We start from the raw sequence: 17,072 nt of genomic DNA on the forward strand, positions 1-17,072 counted from the left end.
CGTGGTTTTGTCCAACGCATTTCATTATCTTTCAAAAGTCTTTTCGTACACATATGTGCTTAGCAAAGCTGTGCCACATAACATGTGCTTTTTCAAAGTCTCTGTCGCTACCACCTGACGCTGACCCTGTCGTTTTGAAATTCAGAGGGAACTCTTTCTCTCTCTCTCTCTCTCTCTCTCTCTCTCTCTCTCTCTCTCTCTTTCTCACACACACACACACACACACACACACACACACACACGTGCCGAGACAAAACTTTGTTTTATATAATAGTATCCTCTCTTTCATAAGTAAAACAAAACAAAAACAAAAAAACATACACTCAATAGAGTTGGTATGTATGGAAAATATAAACGACATTTTGGTTGCAACACTCACGCACAAATGTAATTAAAACCAACAAAACATGCAATGAAAAGAAATGAATTCGAATTACATTTTCTTTCAAAAAAACAACGAACGATAATACAATAAAATGGCTACTCAGAATCAAATATTGATTTTTTTAAGACGAATGTTTTAATTTGAGAAAAGATGCGGGAATAAAAATGATGTATGGAATATACTGTCGCTTCTTTATTAATATTAATCGATGTGGTTCTTCATATGCAAATTATTCAATCACTTGTTTTTTGTTTTTTGTTTTGTTTTTTTTTTTAATATTTATTTCATGTTTCCAGGCGACACGCATCCCCGGGATTTCCAGCATCTTTAGCACCCTTTCTGTGTTTTCCTTCGTTGTTCTCAAAGAGAGGCTTTCCGCTGAAACCGGTCGATTCTGAATTGAGAAAGGTCGTATGTGGACGCTTTCCCCATCGCCAAATTTCCAAGGATCTTTCCAACAATGGGCGCAAGCTTAAAACCATGACCTGCAAGAGAGAATAAAAATATCGAGAAAGGCACCATTAGAGAACTTCTTTCCAAACTTTAAAAACGTGAATGTAGTACGCCAGTGTTAACTTTGAAATTCTTCTAAGACCTGGTCGAGAAAATCAGTTTAGGAGAACCTTCAACAGTCGGTCGAATTCAAATCACATTTTTCTTCACTCTATAATTCCCTCTTGTCAAACTTTCACAAGAAAAAGAAACACTCGACTACCTACAACCACGATAAACGATTTCCCCCACTCTATATCTGTGCCTAAATTTAAATGCAGTCGTACATCTAAACAATATGATATAAATGCGGAAGTACCTCAGGGGTCTATCCTTGGACCTTTATTATTCCTGATATTCATAAATGACCTCCCTGATTAAATTGTTTCGGAGATGGGTATATTTGCTTATGACACCACTCTCTATAACAGGCACAAAGGGAAAACAAATGAACACACATCTAAGGAAATAACAGAAACACTAGAGAATGACTTCCAATCTCTAGTGGAATGGGAACAAAAATGGATGGTCACATTCAATGCTGCCAAGACTAAACTTGTTTCCTTCAATAGTTACAAGAAACCTTCTCTACCACCAATAGCAATGGCCAAGAACACATTACCTGAAAGTACTTTCATAAACTCCTAAGCCTAACGTTTACAGGGAACATGAGCTGGAATAGATACATTGAGAGCATTGCCAAGGCTGTTGCAAAAAAGGTGGGCTCTCTCTACCGTGCTGGAAAAAGACTTACGCCTGAAATTATCCTGTACCTCTATAAGGCCACCATTCGCCCATGTATGGAGTACTGTTGTCACATTTGGGCTGGTGCATCTGCTGGTTTTCTCTCACTCCTGGACAGGGTTCAAAAGAGAGTCGCCAACCTGATAGGTCCTGAACTTTCATCTAGGCTTCAGCCTCTGTCCAATCGACGAAATGTTTCATCCCTCTGCCTTTTCTACAAATACTTTAATAGTGAATGCTCTGATGAACTACAAGCACTTGTACCTCCTCGACGTGACTACCTCCGACAAACCCGAAAAACAACTAAGTCCCACCCCTTTACAGTAGAGATCCCTAGGTGTAAGAAAGCCTTTTACTCCAATAGTTTCTTCCCCAGAACTGCAAGACTTTGGAACTCCCTTCCGGATTCTGCTTCCCAACTGTACTGATATGCAGAAGTTCAAGTGTAATGTGAACAAACATCTTGCTACTCATTTCTCTTCATAATTCCCTTACAACTTATGCCTCGGATAGTGGCCCTCTACTTCAAAGTGGCACTGTGCTTTGTTTGGGGTGAAAATTGATTCATAAAAAAAGATAAAAAGAGAGAACGAAAAAAGAGGAAAAGAAAGAGAGAAAAGTGGGAGTTTTTTGGGCCAGTATTAAAGTGCAGTAATATCTTCTGTTTTCCGTCAGAGGGGAAATCCTTCTCAACCGAGGCATTTTCTTTTGTCCCATTCAGAGTATCATTTTTGCAAAACCGACGTTGTGTCTGACTTTACTCTCAAATGAATGTCAGTAATTTTTTTTAATGAACCAAACCACAGTAAATTGTAATCATCAATCATAGATGTGTGTGTGTGTGTGTGTGTGTGTGTGTGTGTGTGTGTGTGTGTGTGTGTGTGTGTGTGTGTGTGTGTGTTACCAGCGAATGGTAAAAACTAGACACAAGGTAGAGATTAACTAATAGACATATGTAGATTAAAATTCGTAATAATAGAAACATGTAGCCAAGGGAGATAACTCTACCGAAAATAGTTCTAAGAAAGAAAACTCTCATTAAAAATCTATAAATACTAAAAATACAACGTAAATAAATACATAAATATTAGCCTGGCAAAAAAAAAAAAAAAAAAAAAAAGAAAAAAAAAAGTTCAGTCTGAATTTGATAAAACAAAAAAAGTAATTTTCACCAACAACTAGGCTTCGGACGATGTGATCTCTGAATTTCTTGCCGCTCTTCTAAAACACGCCATGGACTGAGGGAGATAACCCTATTTAATTTAGAAATTCGTTCATCTTTTTTTTATTCTTTCATATGACAGTTTGGCGCTTCTACACTATTGGGGCGAAGTTTCTGAAATCGTATTACTGAATTTCATATGAAAAGAATCGTATCTACGTATTCCTCGTATTTTTTAAGATGATGATATAAAAAAATTACGAAAATCGATAAGGTAGAAAATTATTTATTAAAGAAAATAAAAAAATACAACTTGATGGAAACGATCGTAAGACACAGGTTAGTTCAAAAGGGAGGTAATTTTCCGTTTCTATTTAAACTAGATGACCGCAATTATTCCTACTACTACGACGATTAAAGTCATTCAGTCGGACATATATTCGGTGAATTTCTAACAGCATTTTGTGTAATTATTTAGTTTGAACTCATTTTCCCAAACTTACCGTATTCAACAGCAAGCACACACTGCCATTCTCCTTTTTCAAATATATCGATAAACATTGTATGATTTTCGAACCGATTACACATTTTAAAGTGAGTAAAACCACTAAAAACCCTTTTTTCCAATTAGGTAGAAAAGTAACTTATCTTGCCTTTGGTAACATTTATTTGTTAGTTGTTTTTTTACCACTTTTTTGAATCTATGTGTACAGTAATACAAACCCGGAAGATCCAACAAATATGTGTATAATTTTATAAAAAAAAAATCAGTTCCGTTAAAAAAGAAAAAAGTAAATAAATAAATAAATAATAATAATAATAATAATAATAATAATAATAATAATAATAATAATAATAATAATAATAATACCAAAAACAAATAAGGTCTGCAATGCAAGGGGAGTAACTCTAAAGTTTAAATTTAATTTCATAAAAGTTAGAGTTATCTCCCCTTTGCTCTATGTTGGAATTTGCAATTGATATTGAAACACTTTATTTGTTTTTGCGTCATTGATACAAACCCTTCGGCAGATGTGCCTTCCGACTTTCTTCGAATGTATCGTCCATGTTTTTACATCATCGTATCATTATATAAAAATAACACCAATATGTCTACATACATGCAGTGATAGTAATGTCAGAAACCGATTTTAGAATGCGTGAAAAAAAAATTGAATAATTCGACCTCCTATTTTTACAAGCTTATAACTGCTTAAAAAATGTAATTCAAACCCTAATTTTTTTTTTTTCAATTAAAGGAGCAAAGAGCAACTTTTAAAAAAAATAACAGGTTTAATAGCAAATTATGCAATTTTTTTAATTGGCTTTCTTTAAAAAAGATTTGAAGAAAATCAACGAAATTTTTCTTCCTTCAAGTATAAAAAATCGATATAAATTCCAAAAAATCACTTATCTAAAAAAAAAAAAAAACAACTCAATGTGTAGTTCAATTCTTTATGGTTAAAAATTTTTCCATATTTATATTTTAAATTCCAATTTTTTTAAAATAAAATAATTTTTTAAACAACTATTTGAAAAACGTGCGATAATGGAAGCATTTTGCGAAAAACCAGAAGTAATCTTTCTCCTTTTGTTGAACTACGGATGAAAAAAAGGACATAAAAACCACACATTCACGTTAGGTGTGTAGCCTTGTACCTGGATGAACGTGTGTTACCATAGTTGAAAAATAGTCAAATTTTACTGATAGGATTATTCCTTAAAAAAAACGTGCCATCACGTGGCATTACTAAACGGAACTTTTATATACCAAACTGACATTTTTCGTTTAAGATGACAGTTTCATATCTATATATATATATATATATATATATATATATATATATATATATATATATATATATATATAAATTTAACTCTTGGTTCGTTCGTAATTAATAGTCTAAATAACCACTGGAATATATATATATATATATATATATATATATATATATATATATATATATGTGTGTTAATTACCCCTAACCTTTTTTCCTTAAGAAAGAAATTGTGTCACTCGATAACACACTACAGAAGATGACAGTTTCATATATATGTGTGTGTGTGTGTGTGTGTGTGTGTGTGTGTGTGTGTGTGTGTGTGTGTGTGTGTGTGTGTGTGTGTGTGTGTGTGTAAATTTAACTCTTGGTTCGTTCGTAATTAATAGTCTAAATAACCACTGGAATGACTGCTTCGACATTTTAGTATAATATGTTTACTGTACCCATGTGTGTTTTTACATATCTCTTTTTAATTATAACATCAGACTGAATTTTGCTATAATAAATAGGTGTTTTTCCTTGTACGGATGGGGCATTTTTTTATTTGGGGACAATTATTTCACGCCGCGTGCCATCACGTGACATTACTAAACGGAACTTTTATATACCAAACTGACATTTTTCGTTTAAAAATGGAATCATTTCTCTTTCGTTAATATATATATATATATATATATATATATATATATATATATATATATATATATATATATATAATATTTCGTGTTTTATATATAAAGTACAATTGTTGAATGTTATTCTTTTGACTATATTTGTTTTTAGGAGAAGCACAATTAAAAAAAAGATTAAAACGGAGCGAAATTTAAATTTCCATTCCATTTTTACAACAATCGTAAACAAGTGCGTACTTCGTAAGTTTTATCGTAAGTTAACGAGCAACCCATAAAAATCTGCTTAAAATATTGTAAATGTATATATATATATATATATATATATATATATATATATATATAACCTCTCCCTAACATACTGACAATAATTTGGTTCCGTCCTTCCCTATAAGAGGGATTGATTTACTAGGATTTGTATTAGAAGCTGAGCAAAATTATTCAATTGTTGAATTTTTTGCATTTTGGTTTAATTTGTTAGTTTGCAATCGCTAAAAGCCCACAAAAAAAATTGAACAAAAGACAAAATTAAAAAGAATGGTACTCATGCAGAATTTAACCCCCTTCCCTGGATTCCAATTTGTTTAGGGTTCGACCGGCAATCACTGGATTCAGCCGAGCGTTGTTCAAATGTTGAAACACTAAATCAACCTTTTATTTATTTTTTTTCATAGTTAATTATTGATGGGAGCATTTTTTCTGTTTATTTTCTTAACATCTATTGACAAAAAAAAATTGTACATTCTTTGAAAAAAAAATTTAACTTTTCTCTACTTTCACCTAACTATTTACGGTGTTCATATAAAGCATTCATTTTTTCTTTTCATGATAAAAATTCTGTTTTCAAAAAGAAATGTTTACTGCCAACTTTCTTTTAAAAAAAAAAGTGCAAGTTTTTCTGAAAAAAAAAAACTTTCACCTAACAATTTATGGTAAATAATTCACCTTTTCTTGGGGAAAAAACAACTTTTATTGATAAAAAAATTGCAAAAATAATAAAATAAATAAACAATACAAAATGCATTTTTTTATGGGGAATGTGTTCCATTTTAACAAACTGAGCCACAGCAACGCGTGGCCGGGTGCAGCTTTGTGTGTAAATAAAAAATATATATATATGAACACGTGATCGCTAAAAACAATGGACTTAGATATAACATTCATTAGCTTACCAGTAATAGCAGGAGCACATTTTCAAAAGTAGGTTAATCTTTTTTTTTTTAATAGAAACATGTAATGATAATAATTACCTGAAAATCCAGCTCCTATGATCAAATTTGGATGAAGAGGGTGTTTGTCTAATACAAAATGCTCATCGGGAGTTTTCTGTTGGAGATAGTGAAAAGAGGGAGTTGTTGGAAAAAAATCAAAGATACATAGTCAAGAGATACACACGAATTATATATATATATGTGTGTGTGTGTGTGTGTGTGTGTGTGTGTGTGTACGTGTATGTGTGTATGTGTGTGTATGTGTGTATGTGTGTATGTGTATGTGTGTGTGTGTATGTGTGTATGTGTGTATGTGTGTGTATGTGTATGTGTGTATGTGTGTGTATGTGTGTATGTGTGTATGCGTGTGTGTGTATGTGTGTGTGCGTGTGTGTATGTGTGTGTGTATGTGTATGTGTGTGTGTGCATGTGTATGTGTGTGTATGTGTGTGGGTGTATGTGTATGTGTGTGTATGTGTATGTGTGCGTGTGTGTGTATGTGTGCGTGTGTGTGTGCGTGTGTGTGTATGTGTGTGTGTGTACTAGTCTTCCCGTTGGTCCTTGAAGGGTATGTGTGTGTATGTGTGCGTGTGTGTATGTGTGTGTGTGTGTGTGTGTGTGTGTACTAGTCTTCCCGTTGGTCCTTGAAGGGTAAGATGAAACAATTTTCAAAATAAAAAGTGATTTTGCAATTTTATTGTCTTTTATTGTCTTGAGAAAACATTTTTTTTAAGTAATGAGTGAAAGAAATAAAAACTCAGGAAGCCTCCAGAGCACTACTGCATACACTAATTAAAATTAAGGAGACCCTACTAGGTGCGTGTCTAATACAAAATACTCGTCCGGGGTTTTCTGTTGGAGATGGTAAAAGGAGGAACTTATTGGAAAAAATCAAAGATACATAGTGAGGAAAATTATATATATATATATATATATATATATATATATATATATATATATATAGGGTGACCCAACGTTGCTCGGGATTGAATGATGATCAACAAATTTTTCACACTCCTATATTCTTATTGTCATCTAAATCAGTAAAATCAATCATTTCTAACTTGAACTTAACGGCATCGTCGACCTCTAGAAAAGATAAAACCCTGTATGGTGGCCTTAACTATCCACTCACCTTCCATTAATTTACTTATACTAAACATGGTTAAATAATCGCACTCACTCACCGTATATATACAATGCTCAACAATACAAGGGTCTGGTTCTAATCCAGGAAAGACATCTTTCACAAATTCACTACATATTTTGATGGCCCAATCATTTTCAACTTGGTCTCGTCTGTCGGGATCAATAACAGGTCCATCGTGTAGCGCTACCTGTTGAGTTTAGAAGAAAAAGAATAGATAAAAGTCTATTACGATAAACAAAGGGTCATAAATCGATTTGATATTAAATGTAACTTTCATTTTTTTCATATTGCCACCCGGACCTAGAGTTAGTTTTTGGGTTAATAGATATCATAGTTTTTCATATATAATTGGTGGGCATATATATATATATATATATATATATATATATATATATATAGTAAGTTATAAAATATACATGGCGATTAAGCTACACTGAATATTCCGCGTTTCATCCACTCTAGGATTCTTCAGGCTTATGCAAGAATTTTGTGGTTGCCGCGTGTTTTTATATACGCACCTTCTATTCAGTTTTTAGTTAGCGTTGTTTTCATACAGTGTTTTTTTTATTTTTGAATGTACTTTTGTGGTCATAATATCGAGTTTTGAAATCTAAGGAAGTCATACCTACGTAATATTTCTTGTTATTTGGGTTTTCTTTCGCAAATGTTGTTGCCTGGTAAACTATGCTTTTGGTTAGACATTTATTTTGAAGTGGGCAAAGTGTGCAGTATCTGCAGTTGCATTTATCTTGTTCGTTATTAGTATTTTTATTTTTATTTCTAGTATGGTTGTTGTTGTCCGGAGTTGGTTTATTATTATCATTATTATTATTATTATTATTATTATTATTATTATTTCTGCTAGTTACATATGTGTTTTTTGTGTTAGTTCTATTTTTGTCATGGTGTCCACTTTTTTATTCTTGTTTTGTTATTTTCATAGCTTTTATTTAATATTTTGTTATTATGTGGTTTAATTATCGTCTCTAAATTTTCGCAGCAGCTGTAGGATAATTTTAAGGTATTTTTATTGAAAATTTTGTGTAAGGGGTTGGTTGCAGGAAAGTGCTTTTCGATAAGATCTACAAATTTCTTGCCAAGTTTTGTTTTTAACATTTGATTGTATGGTGCCGTATACCAGATTATATTTCTTTTTCTTCTATTTTTAATTTTATTATAGTTATTGGTGCTTTGTTGCTTATATTTGCTATCAATATTTTTGCATCCACTATTTTTTAGGGCTGTTTCATAAATATTAGTTGACCTGTTAAATACATTTTCATCGCTTGAGTTATTGCTGAGTCTACTTACGATCGAGTTAGGAATCTGTTTTATAATTGATGGTGGGTGATTGGACTTAGGGTTTACGTATATTGGATTAGCGTTATCTTTTAAATAGGGTTCATATGTGTTTTTATCTAAATTTAACGTGACGTCCAGGAAGTTTGTTATTTTTATGTTAGCTAATACGTCTACATTTAGGCCTAGTTTTTTTCATTTCCTTGTGTATGATTTTCTTAAAATTATCAATCTATATATATATATATATATATATATATATATATATATATATATATATATTTACTATAATAATTAAATACCTACAGACACTAGTGTTTCATCCTTTTGGAAATCTAAAGTGCAGAGTGTCACGATTAACACCAGTCGAACGATTACGAGACATCTCTGACTCGAGTTGCGGGGTATATATTAAGGGGATTAGAACAAGTCTGAAGAGCAGAGTATATTTTAATGTATTAGTAAATTCATTAATACAATTAAAAAAAGAAAAGCAAACAGTGCTGATGATTGATAATTTGTAATTAAAATTAAAAATCGGTTTCACAAGGAAGAACAAACAAAATCAATAAATTGTACGATCGTTTCGGAAACGATGTTTTTATTGAGATAGACAATGGGTCTTGGACAATAATTTTAACATATAGTTTTTTGAAACAAAGTCTCCTCATCATCAAAAATATTGGGTGGGGGTTTTACAAACGTTACAAAAATATATAAAACGTTACAAAAATATATAAAACGTTACAAAAATATATAAAATGTTGAAAAATTACAATAAAATATAAAACGTTGCAAAAAAATAAAAAATGTTACAAACGTTGCAAAAATATATAAAATGTTACAAAATTACAAAAATATAGAAAACGTTGCAAAAATTTACAAAGCGTTACAAAAATATATAAAACGTTACAAATTTACAAACCTTCACTAAGCCAGGGTATTCGTATGAAGGGATCCCATAAAAGTGGGCTGAATCCGTGTCATAGATGAAAGGAAGGAATTTGCCTACTTCGTATTGGTCAGGAATCTTTGCTTTAAAATAACCAACACTAATCCGGACGGCCTGAAAGAAAATAAAAAGTTCCGCAGTGAATGTTGTATTTATTTGCTTCTCCACTGAGCAAATTAGGCACAAGGCCGTTTTTTAATGTGGAGAGACAGGGGGAGGGGGAAGGGAAAAGGGGACCAGCTCCCGAGAGGTGGGAAATGGGAGCTGGATAGTGATTTGCATACTGGTAGTCAGCGGCCCTCTTTCTCAAGGGAACCAAGACAATTCCTTCATGGACACCAGACAATTGGTAAACGAAGGCAACTTACGACGATGATAATAAGATGATGAAGATGATGACGGTGATGATGATGATGATGATGATGATGATGAGTATGGTTATGATGATGGTGATGATGATGATGATGATGATGATGATGACGACGACGTGATGATAATGATGATGACAATGATGAAGATGATGAAGATGAAAATGATGATGACGACTATGATGATGATGATGATGATAATGCTGATGATGGTGGTGAACTGATGATATGATGATGACAATGATGATGACAATTATGATGATGATGATGATGTTGACCATGATGATGACGATGATGACAATGATAATGACAACGTACGAATATGAATATTCCTTAACGTATCATTATATAAAATAATGAGGGGAATGTATGTTTGGTCTCTTTTGTTTTTGTCTTACTTTCAAAGGGAACTGGACACCCAATTTGTTGAGGAAACGTCCAGCCCAAGGTCCAAGGCATAAGATGACGCTCCGTGCCACGTAAGCTCCTCTGTTTGTATGCAGCGTGATTATCTCGCCTGGTTCAAGTGAAAAAAGTTCCGTCTTATCCAGAATAACTCCGCCATGTTTTATAAACTGATTCTGTGAATAGAAAAAATAAATTAATAAATAGAAAAATAAAATTTGTTGATAAATTTTTTATAAACTGATTCTGTGAATAGAAAACATAAATTAATGAATTAATGAATAGAAAAATAAAATTTGTTGATAAAGTATTGATTTCTGATGAGAAAAATACCATTCAAGCAAAACAATGGCTTGGTAAGTGTTATTCAGATTCTGCTCTGTCGAAAACAAAAGGTAAAGGTCATATGCTAACTCACTCAATAATTTATAAATAGAAAAATAAAATTTGTTGATAATCTTTTTTTATAAACTGATTCTGTGAATAGAAAAAATAAATTAATAAATAAAAAAATAAAATTTGTTGATGAATTTTTTATAAACTGATTCTTTGGATGGAAACAATAAAATTTGTTGATGAATTTTTTATAAACTGATTCTGGGAATGGAAAAAATTAATTAATTAATTAAAAAATAAAAAAATAAAATTTGTTGATAATTTTTTTATAAACTGATTCTTTGGATGGAAAAAATAAATTAATAAATAAAAAAATAAAAAAATAAAATTTGTTGATGAATTTTTTATAAACTGATTCTTTGGATGGAAAAAATAAATTAATAAATAAAAAAATAAAAAAATAAAATTTGTTGATGAATTTTTTATAAACTGATTCTTTGGACGGAAAGAATTAATTAATAAATAAAACAATAAAATTTGTTGATGAATTTTTTATAAACTGATTCTGGGAATGGAAAAAATTAATTAATTAATTAATTAATAAAAAAATAAAATTTGTTGATAATTTTTTTATAAACTGATTGTGTGAATTGAAAATATAAATAAATTAAGAAAAGATATGTTTTTTATATAAATATATTATATATTTTATATAAAGATATTATATATTTTATATAAAGATATTATTTTTTGACAATAACTAGTCCAGAAAACAAAGCAGAATAACAAACAATGCTTTTCAACATTAACTCACACACAGAAAAGGGGTTGATATGCCGTAAAACTTGTCAAAAAAACTAAGCAAAATAAACTCCTGTCCCTTCCCCGCAATGTTACATCTTTGTGCCTGTTTAAAAAATATTTTAATGGATTGTGCTCTGATGAACTCATCACACTTGTTCTCCCTTCGACTTTAATATGCCTGACAAAACCGCTTAGTAACAAAATCACACCCGTTCACTGTAAAGGTCGCTAGATGCCAGAAAGCCTTCTACTTTAGTAGTTTCTTCCCTTGAGTAGCTAGACTTTGGAATTCCTTTTCCTGCTACTTGCTTCCCTGACTGAATTGACATGCAGAGGTTTAAATGTAATGTAAACGAACATCTTGCTCATCTCCCCTAAGCATGCTCCCAAATAGTAGTCCATTACGTCCAAGTGGCGATGTGTCTTGTTTGGGTTGAACGTGAGTAAAAAAAACATTGTCGTCGTCATCATCATCATTATTATCATAATCATCATCAGTATAATCATCGTCATCATCATCATCATCATCAGCAGCAGCAGCAGCATCACCATCATCATCATCATCATTAGTCATTGTTGTTTTACGACATTTTGACGAACTAATCCTCTGGCCTGCTTTGCAGTAAAGTAAACCCGACAACAGAAGCAAAATAATAAGTGATGCTTTTCAAAAAAAGTAAGGTTGATATGCCGTAAAGCAAACTTATTTATGCAGTTACAAGGTGATATTGATTTACCTGGTAGGATATAGTCATATTTTTGGTATTAAATGACTGCATAAAAGGTTGATATGCCGTAAAGCAAACTTATTTATGCAGTTACAAGGTGATATTGATTTACCTGGTAGGATATAGTCATATTTTTGGTATTAAATGACTGCATAAAAGGTTGATATGCCGTAAAGCAAACTTATTTATGCAGTTACAAGGTGATATTGATTTACCTGGTAGTATATAGTCATATTTTTGGTATTAAATGACTGCATAAAAGGTTGATATGCCGTAAAGCAAACTTATTTATACAGTTACAAGGTGATATTGATTTACCTGGTAGGATATAGTCATATTTTTGGTATTAAATGACTGCATAAAAGGTTGATATGCCGTAAAGCAAACTTATTTATGCAGTTACAAGGTGATATTGATTTACCTGGTAGGATATAGTCATATTTTTGGTATTAAATGACTGCATAAAAGGTTGATATGCCGTAAAGCAAACTTATTTATGCAGTTACAAGGTGATATTGATTTACCTGGTAGTATATAGTCATATTTTTGGTATTAAATGACTGCATAAAAGGTTGATATGCCATAAAGCAAACTTATTTATGCAGTTACAAGGTGATATTGATTTACCTGGTAGTATATAGTCATATTTTTGGTATTAAATGACTGCATAAAAGGTTGATATGCCGTAAAGCAAACTTATTTATACAGTTACAAGGTGATATTGATTTACCTGGTAGTATATAGTCATATTTTTGGTATTAAATGACTGCATAAAAGGTTGATATGCCGTAAAGCAAACTTATTTATACAGTTACAAGGTGATATTGATTTACCTGGTAGTATATAGTCATATTTTTGGTATTAAATGACTGCATAAAAGGTTGATATGCCGTAAAGTAAACTTATTCATACAGTTACAAGGTGATATTGATTTACCTGATAGTATATAGTCATATAGATATATTTTTGAAAGCGCAACTTTGTAATATATAAAAATCGATAGAACATTAACTCTATCATAATATCTATGAAATCTGCAAGAATTAAAATATCATATTTAAGCGTATTTTATGACCTGGCTTCACCGGGCGTCCCTGCTTAGCTGGGATGAATACTTTTGAAGTTTTAACAAAATAGCTACTATATCAGAGTGTCCCCATTTATACTGAACATCTACAGAATGTCAACATCAATATATTATATATGAATCAGTCCCTGTGGAATTTCCACAGGTCCTGCTTTTTTGGTATTAAATAAAGGTTGATATGCCGTAAAATAAACCAGACAAAAGAAGCAAAATAATAAGTGATACAAAAAAAAGTAAGGTTGATATGCCGTAAATCAAACTTATTTTTTATACGGTTACAAGGTGATATTGATTTACCTGGTAAGTCTGTAAGGCTGTATCGGATTTCAGGATTCCTCCTTCTGGATCCATAATGACTGAAGAATCCGGATACATGGAAATGTCATAAAGATTGTGGAGATCTTTGCTGTTAAGCTCCGTATACTTCATTCCATTGCTGGTCAAGGCATTTTTGACCTCGGCCACATATCCCTTTTTGTTTACGCCCATAGCGAGAATACCTGTTGTTCTTTGAATCCGACATGTGAATAAAAAATATCAAAACAAGTTTAATATTATTCCATAGCAAAGATATTTTGTAGTAGAAATAATAATTTTTTGGAAGTTGAAGTGTAAATTCGAGTTTCCAAATGTGTATGGTTGTCTATTAAGAGGGTACTTCCAAAAGTAAAACCTCCTATTTTTTCTTAACTCAAAAAATTGAAGAATTATGAAGACTGGAGTGATACCATCAAAACGTTCTTCTTGAAGGTAGCAGCTCAGGAAAACCAGCCTCTCGGTGTCTCCATGACATTTCAAGTCCAGTATTTCTAAGCCTCCCTCACATGGACATTATATACAGACTTATCTGTGCACCCAGTGTTTTCTCAAAAAGCGAGGACAAGAGTTCGACCAGAGCATTTAGGTGTTGTGCAGGCAGGGAAAGCACGACCAGTCGATAAAGGATGAGAGGGAAGATATACGTTGCACACGCCTTGGCTCTACCCTTTAAGGAAAGTTTCCTAAGAAGCCACGAGTTGACCACAGCCTCCACCGTTGACCGTACCTCCAACCAATTCTTTTTGAACTGGAGACCCGGTCCAAACCACACACTGAAGGGCGCTTTTGTCATTTATATATATATATATATATATATATATATATATATATATATATATATTTCAGAGGAAACATAATTTAATTTAAATACCAAAAAAACAAAAAACGGGCAGGTGAAATTATTAAAATTTCCTTAAGGACTTATCGTCTGACCCTCTAAGAGGAAACGTCAGAATGATAAATTAAAAGCTAAGAAACGAATGAGGAAAGAAGGGAATTTGGTTTCAGTTGGAAGAACATTGAGAAAAAAAAATCTCACTGTTCAGGTGGTTTTAAATCAATAAATATCTCCAACTGATGTTTCAAAATCTTTTGTCTACCTAGCCGTGTAATTATATTCATGCAGATATTCTACATGATTTATACTTGCATAATATTTGCATAAAAAGTTTACAGTAAACACAAAATTGTTTCCATGTATATTTATGTATGCGTATGTATTTTTGTTTAATCTATCTATTATATCAATAAAAATGAACGTGTCTGTGTGTGTGCCCATGTGTCTGTATACGTTTCCCTATGTTATAACTCTGTCAATTTATTAGTCTATCTATCTATATATCTTTAAAAGTGAACGTGTCTGTGTATCTGTGTGTCTAGATTTCCCTATGCAACAACTCTGTCAATTTTCAGTATACAGACTCGAAATTTGATATACAGAGTACTGAGATTTGGGGAAACTCTTTATAATCGGTTTTCGCCCAGAAATTTGGCTGTTAAGGGGTCAAAGTTCAATGATTTGACTTTTGAGAACTCTACCACACTCCTCCGCCAATTTTGGGTCTAAACACTTTAAATTTTAGATATACGTTCCATGGACATGGATATAACTTAATGACTTGATTTTAGCCCAAAACAATAAATATTAAAGAGTCATAATAGGGTCAAAGTTTAAAAAATTGACCGCTATTTTTTTTTTTTGGGGGGGGGTGCTCAACATACACCTACAAACACCCGGGCAACGCCGCGCTGAAATGCTAGTATATATATATAAAAGCGAATGTGTCTGTCTGTCTGTGTGTGTGTGTGTTTCCGTGTACATTTCCCTACGCAATAACTCTGTCAATTTTCAGTTTACAGACTCGAAATTTGATATACAGGGTACTGAGATTTGGGAAAATCTTTGTGATCAGTTTTCGGCAAGAAGTTTGGCTCTTAAGGGGGTAAAATTCAACGATTTGACCTTTGAGAACTCTACCAAACTCATCCGACAATTTTGGGTCTAAAAACTTGAAATTTTAGATATAGTTTCCTTGGACATAGATCTAACTAAATAACTTGATTTGAGCCAAAAACAATAAATGTTAAGGGGTTATAATAGGGGTCAAACTTTTAAAAAAGTTGACCACTTTTTTTTTTTTGCTCAACATACACCTCCAAGCACCCGAGCAACGCCGGGCTTAAATGCTAGTATATATATATATATATATATATATATATATATATATATATATATATATATACACATAGTATACTAAAAATACGTTTTAAGATTTTATAGAGTTCTTGCTATGCTACATAAAGGTTGGTAGTCATACTTGGGTCAGGTTACATGTTGTTCTAGAAGATCCACCTCCTAGGACTTACCTTCTTTATTTGCTAACACAATATGCATTGTTTAGAGTGCAAAAGAGCTTACAAAAGGAAAGAGAAAAAAAAAAGACTTTATTTTTCTCTGTGTGAGTGGATTGATATCACAGATAAAAATGACTCCGTGGGACGTGTGGCTTAGCTGTGACCCATAAATACACATTTTTATCGAAAGCACCCGCGGGCGTCAAAATCAATGATATAATTGTGTCCCCCCCCCCTTACTGGACATTCTTACCTTTGAAGCAGTATTCCTGTTTCTGTTTCAAGTTTGCTCCACATCGGGTAGGCTTCCCCCATCATGTGTGCAAAGATGGTCTGTGTGTACGCTTTTCGAATGATACGTGTTTGTCCATGGGAACTTCCTCTGCTATGAGGCAGCGGAAACTGAAAATATTACAAAAAAAAAAGAAAAGAAAAAAATCATAAATTAAAATGGAAAATTGAAATAAATTAAATGAAACCCCAAATAAAAAAAAATATATATATATAAAAATAGGAAATTAGAATAAATTAAATGAAAGCCCAAGTAATATATACATATTAAAAGAACATATTAAAACAAATATATATATATATATATATATATATATATATATATATATATGAAATGAACACATTAAAATTAAAATTAATTAAAATTATGAAAAAATAGAAAATAAATTAAATTAAATTAAATGAAAGCCCAAATAAAAAGACATATGTACAAAGAACATTTGCAAATTAAAATTAATTAAAATTGTAAATAAAAATAGAAAATTAAAATAAATTAAATGAAACCCCAAATAAAATATATATATAAACAGAATACATAAAAATTAAAATTAATTAAAATTATAAATAAAAATGGA

The 17,072-nt window shown here is 31.7% G+C and overlaps 1 protein-coding gene across 1 annotated transcript; it reads right to left on the reverse strand.

Annotated features, from left to right (window-relative positions):
- Nucleotides 1-555: 555 nt before the first annotated feature.
- On the reverse strand, nucleotides 556-16,602 carry LOC145270875 (peroxisomal sarcosine oxidase-like). The gene is made up of 7 exons (XM_080126429.1): nucleotides 16,460-16,602; nucleotides 13,831-14,041; nucleotides 10,572-10,754; nucleotides 9,779-9,919; nucleotides 7,592-7,741; nucleotides 6,444-6,519; nucleotides 556-870 (listed from the first exon to the last, which is right to left on the reverse strand). The coding sequence occupies exons 1-7, from the start codon at nucleotides 16,522-16,524 to the stop codon at nucleotides 746-748; spliced, it is 951 nt and encodes a 316-aa protein (XP_079982555.1). The 5' UTR covers nucleotides 16,525-16,602; the 3' UTR covers nucleotides 556-745.
- Between the last annotated feature and the right edge of the window lie 470 nt (nucleotides 16,603-17,072).

The sequence above is a fragment of the Euprymna scolopes genome, chromosome 46 (genome assembly GCF_053919585.1).
Source record: "Euprymna scolopes isolate OS-2025 chromosome 46, ASM5391958v1, whole genome shotgun sequence".
NCBI lineage: Eukaryota > Metazoa > Mollusca > Cephalopoda > Sepiida > Sepiolidae > Euprymna > Euprymna scolopes.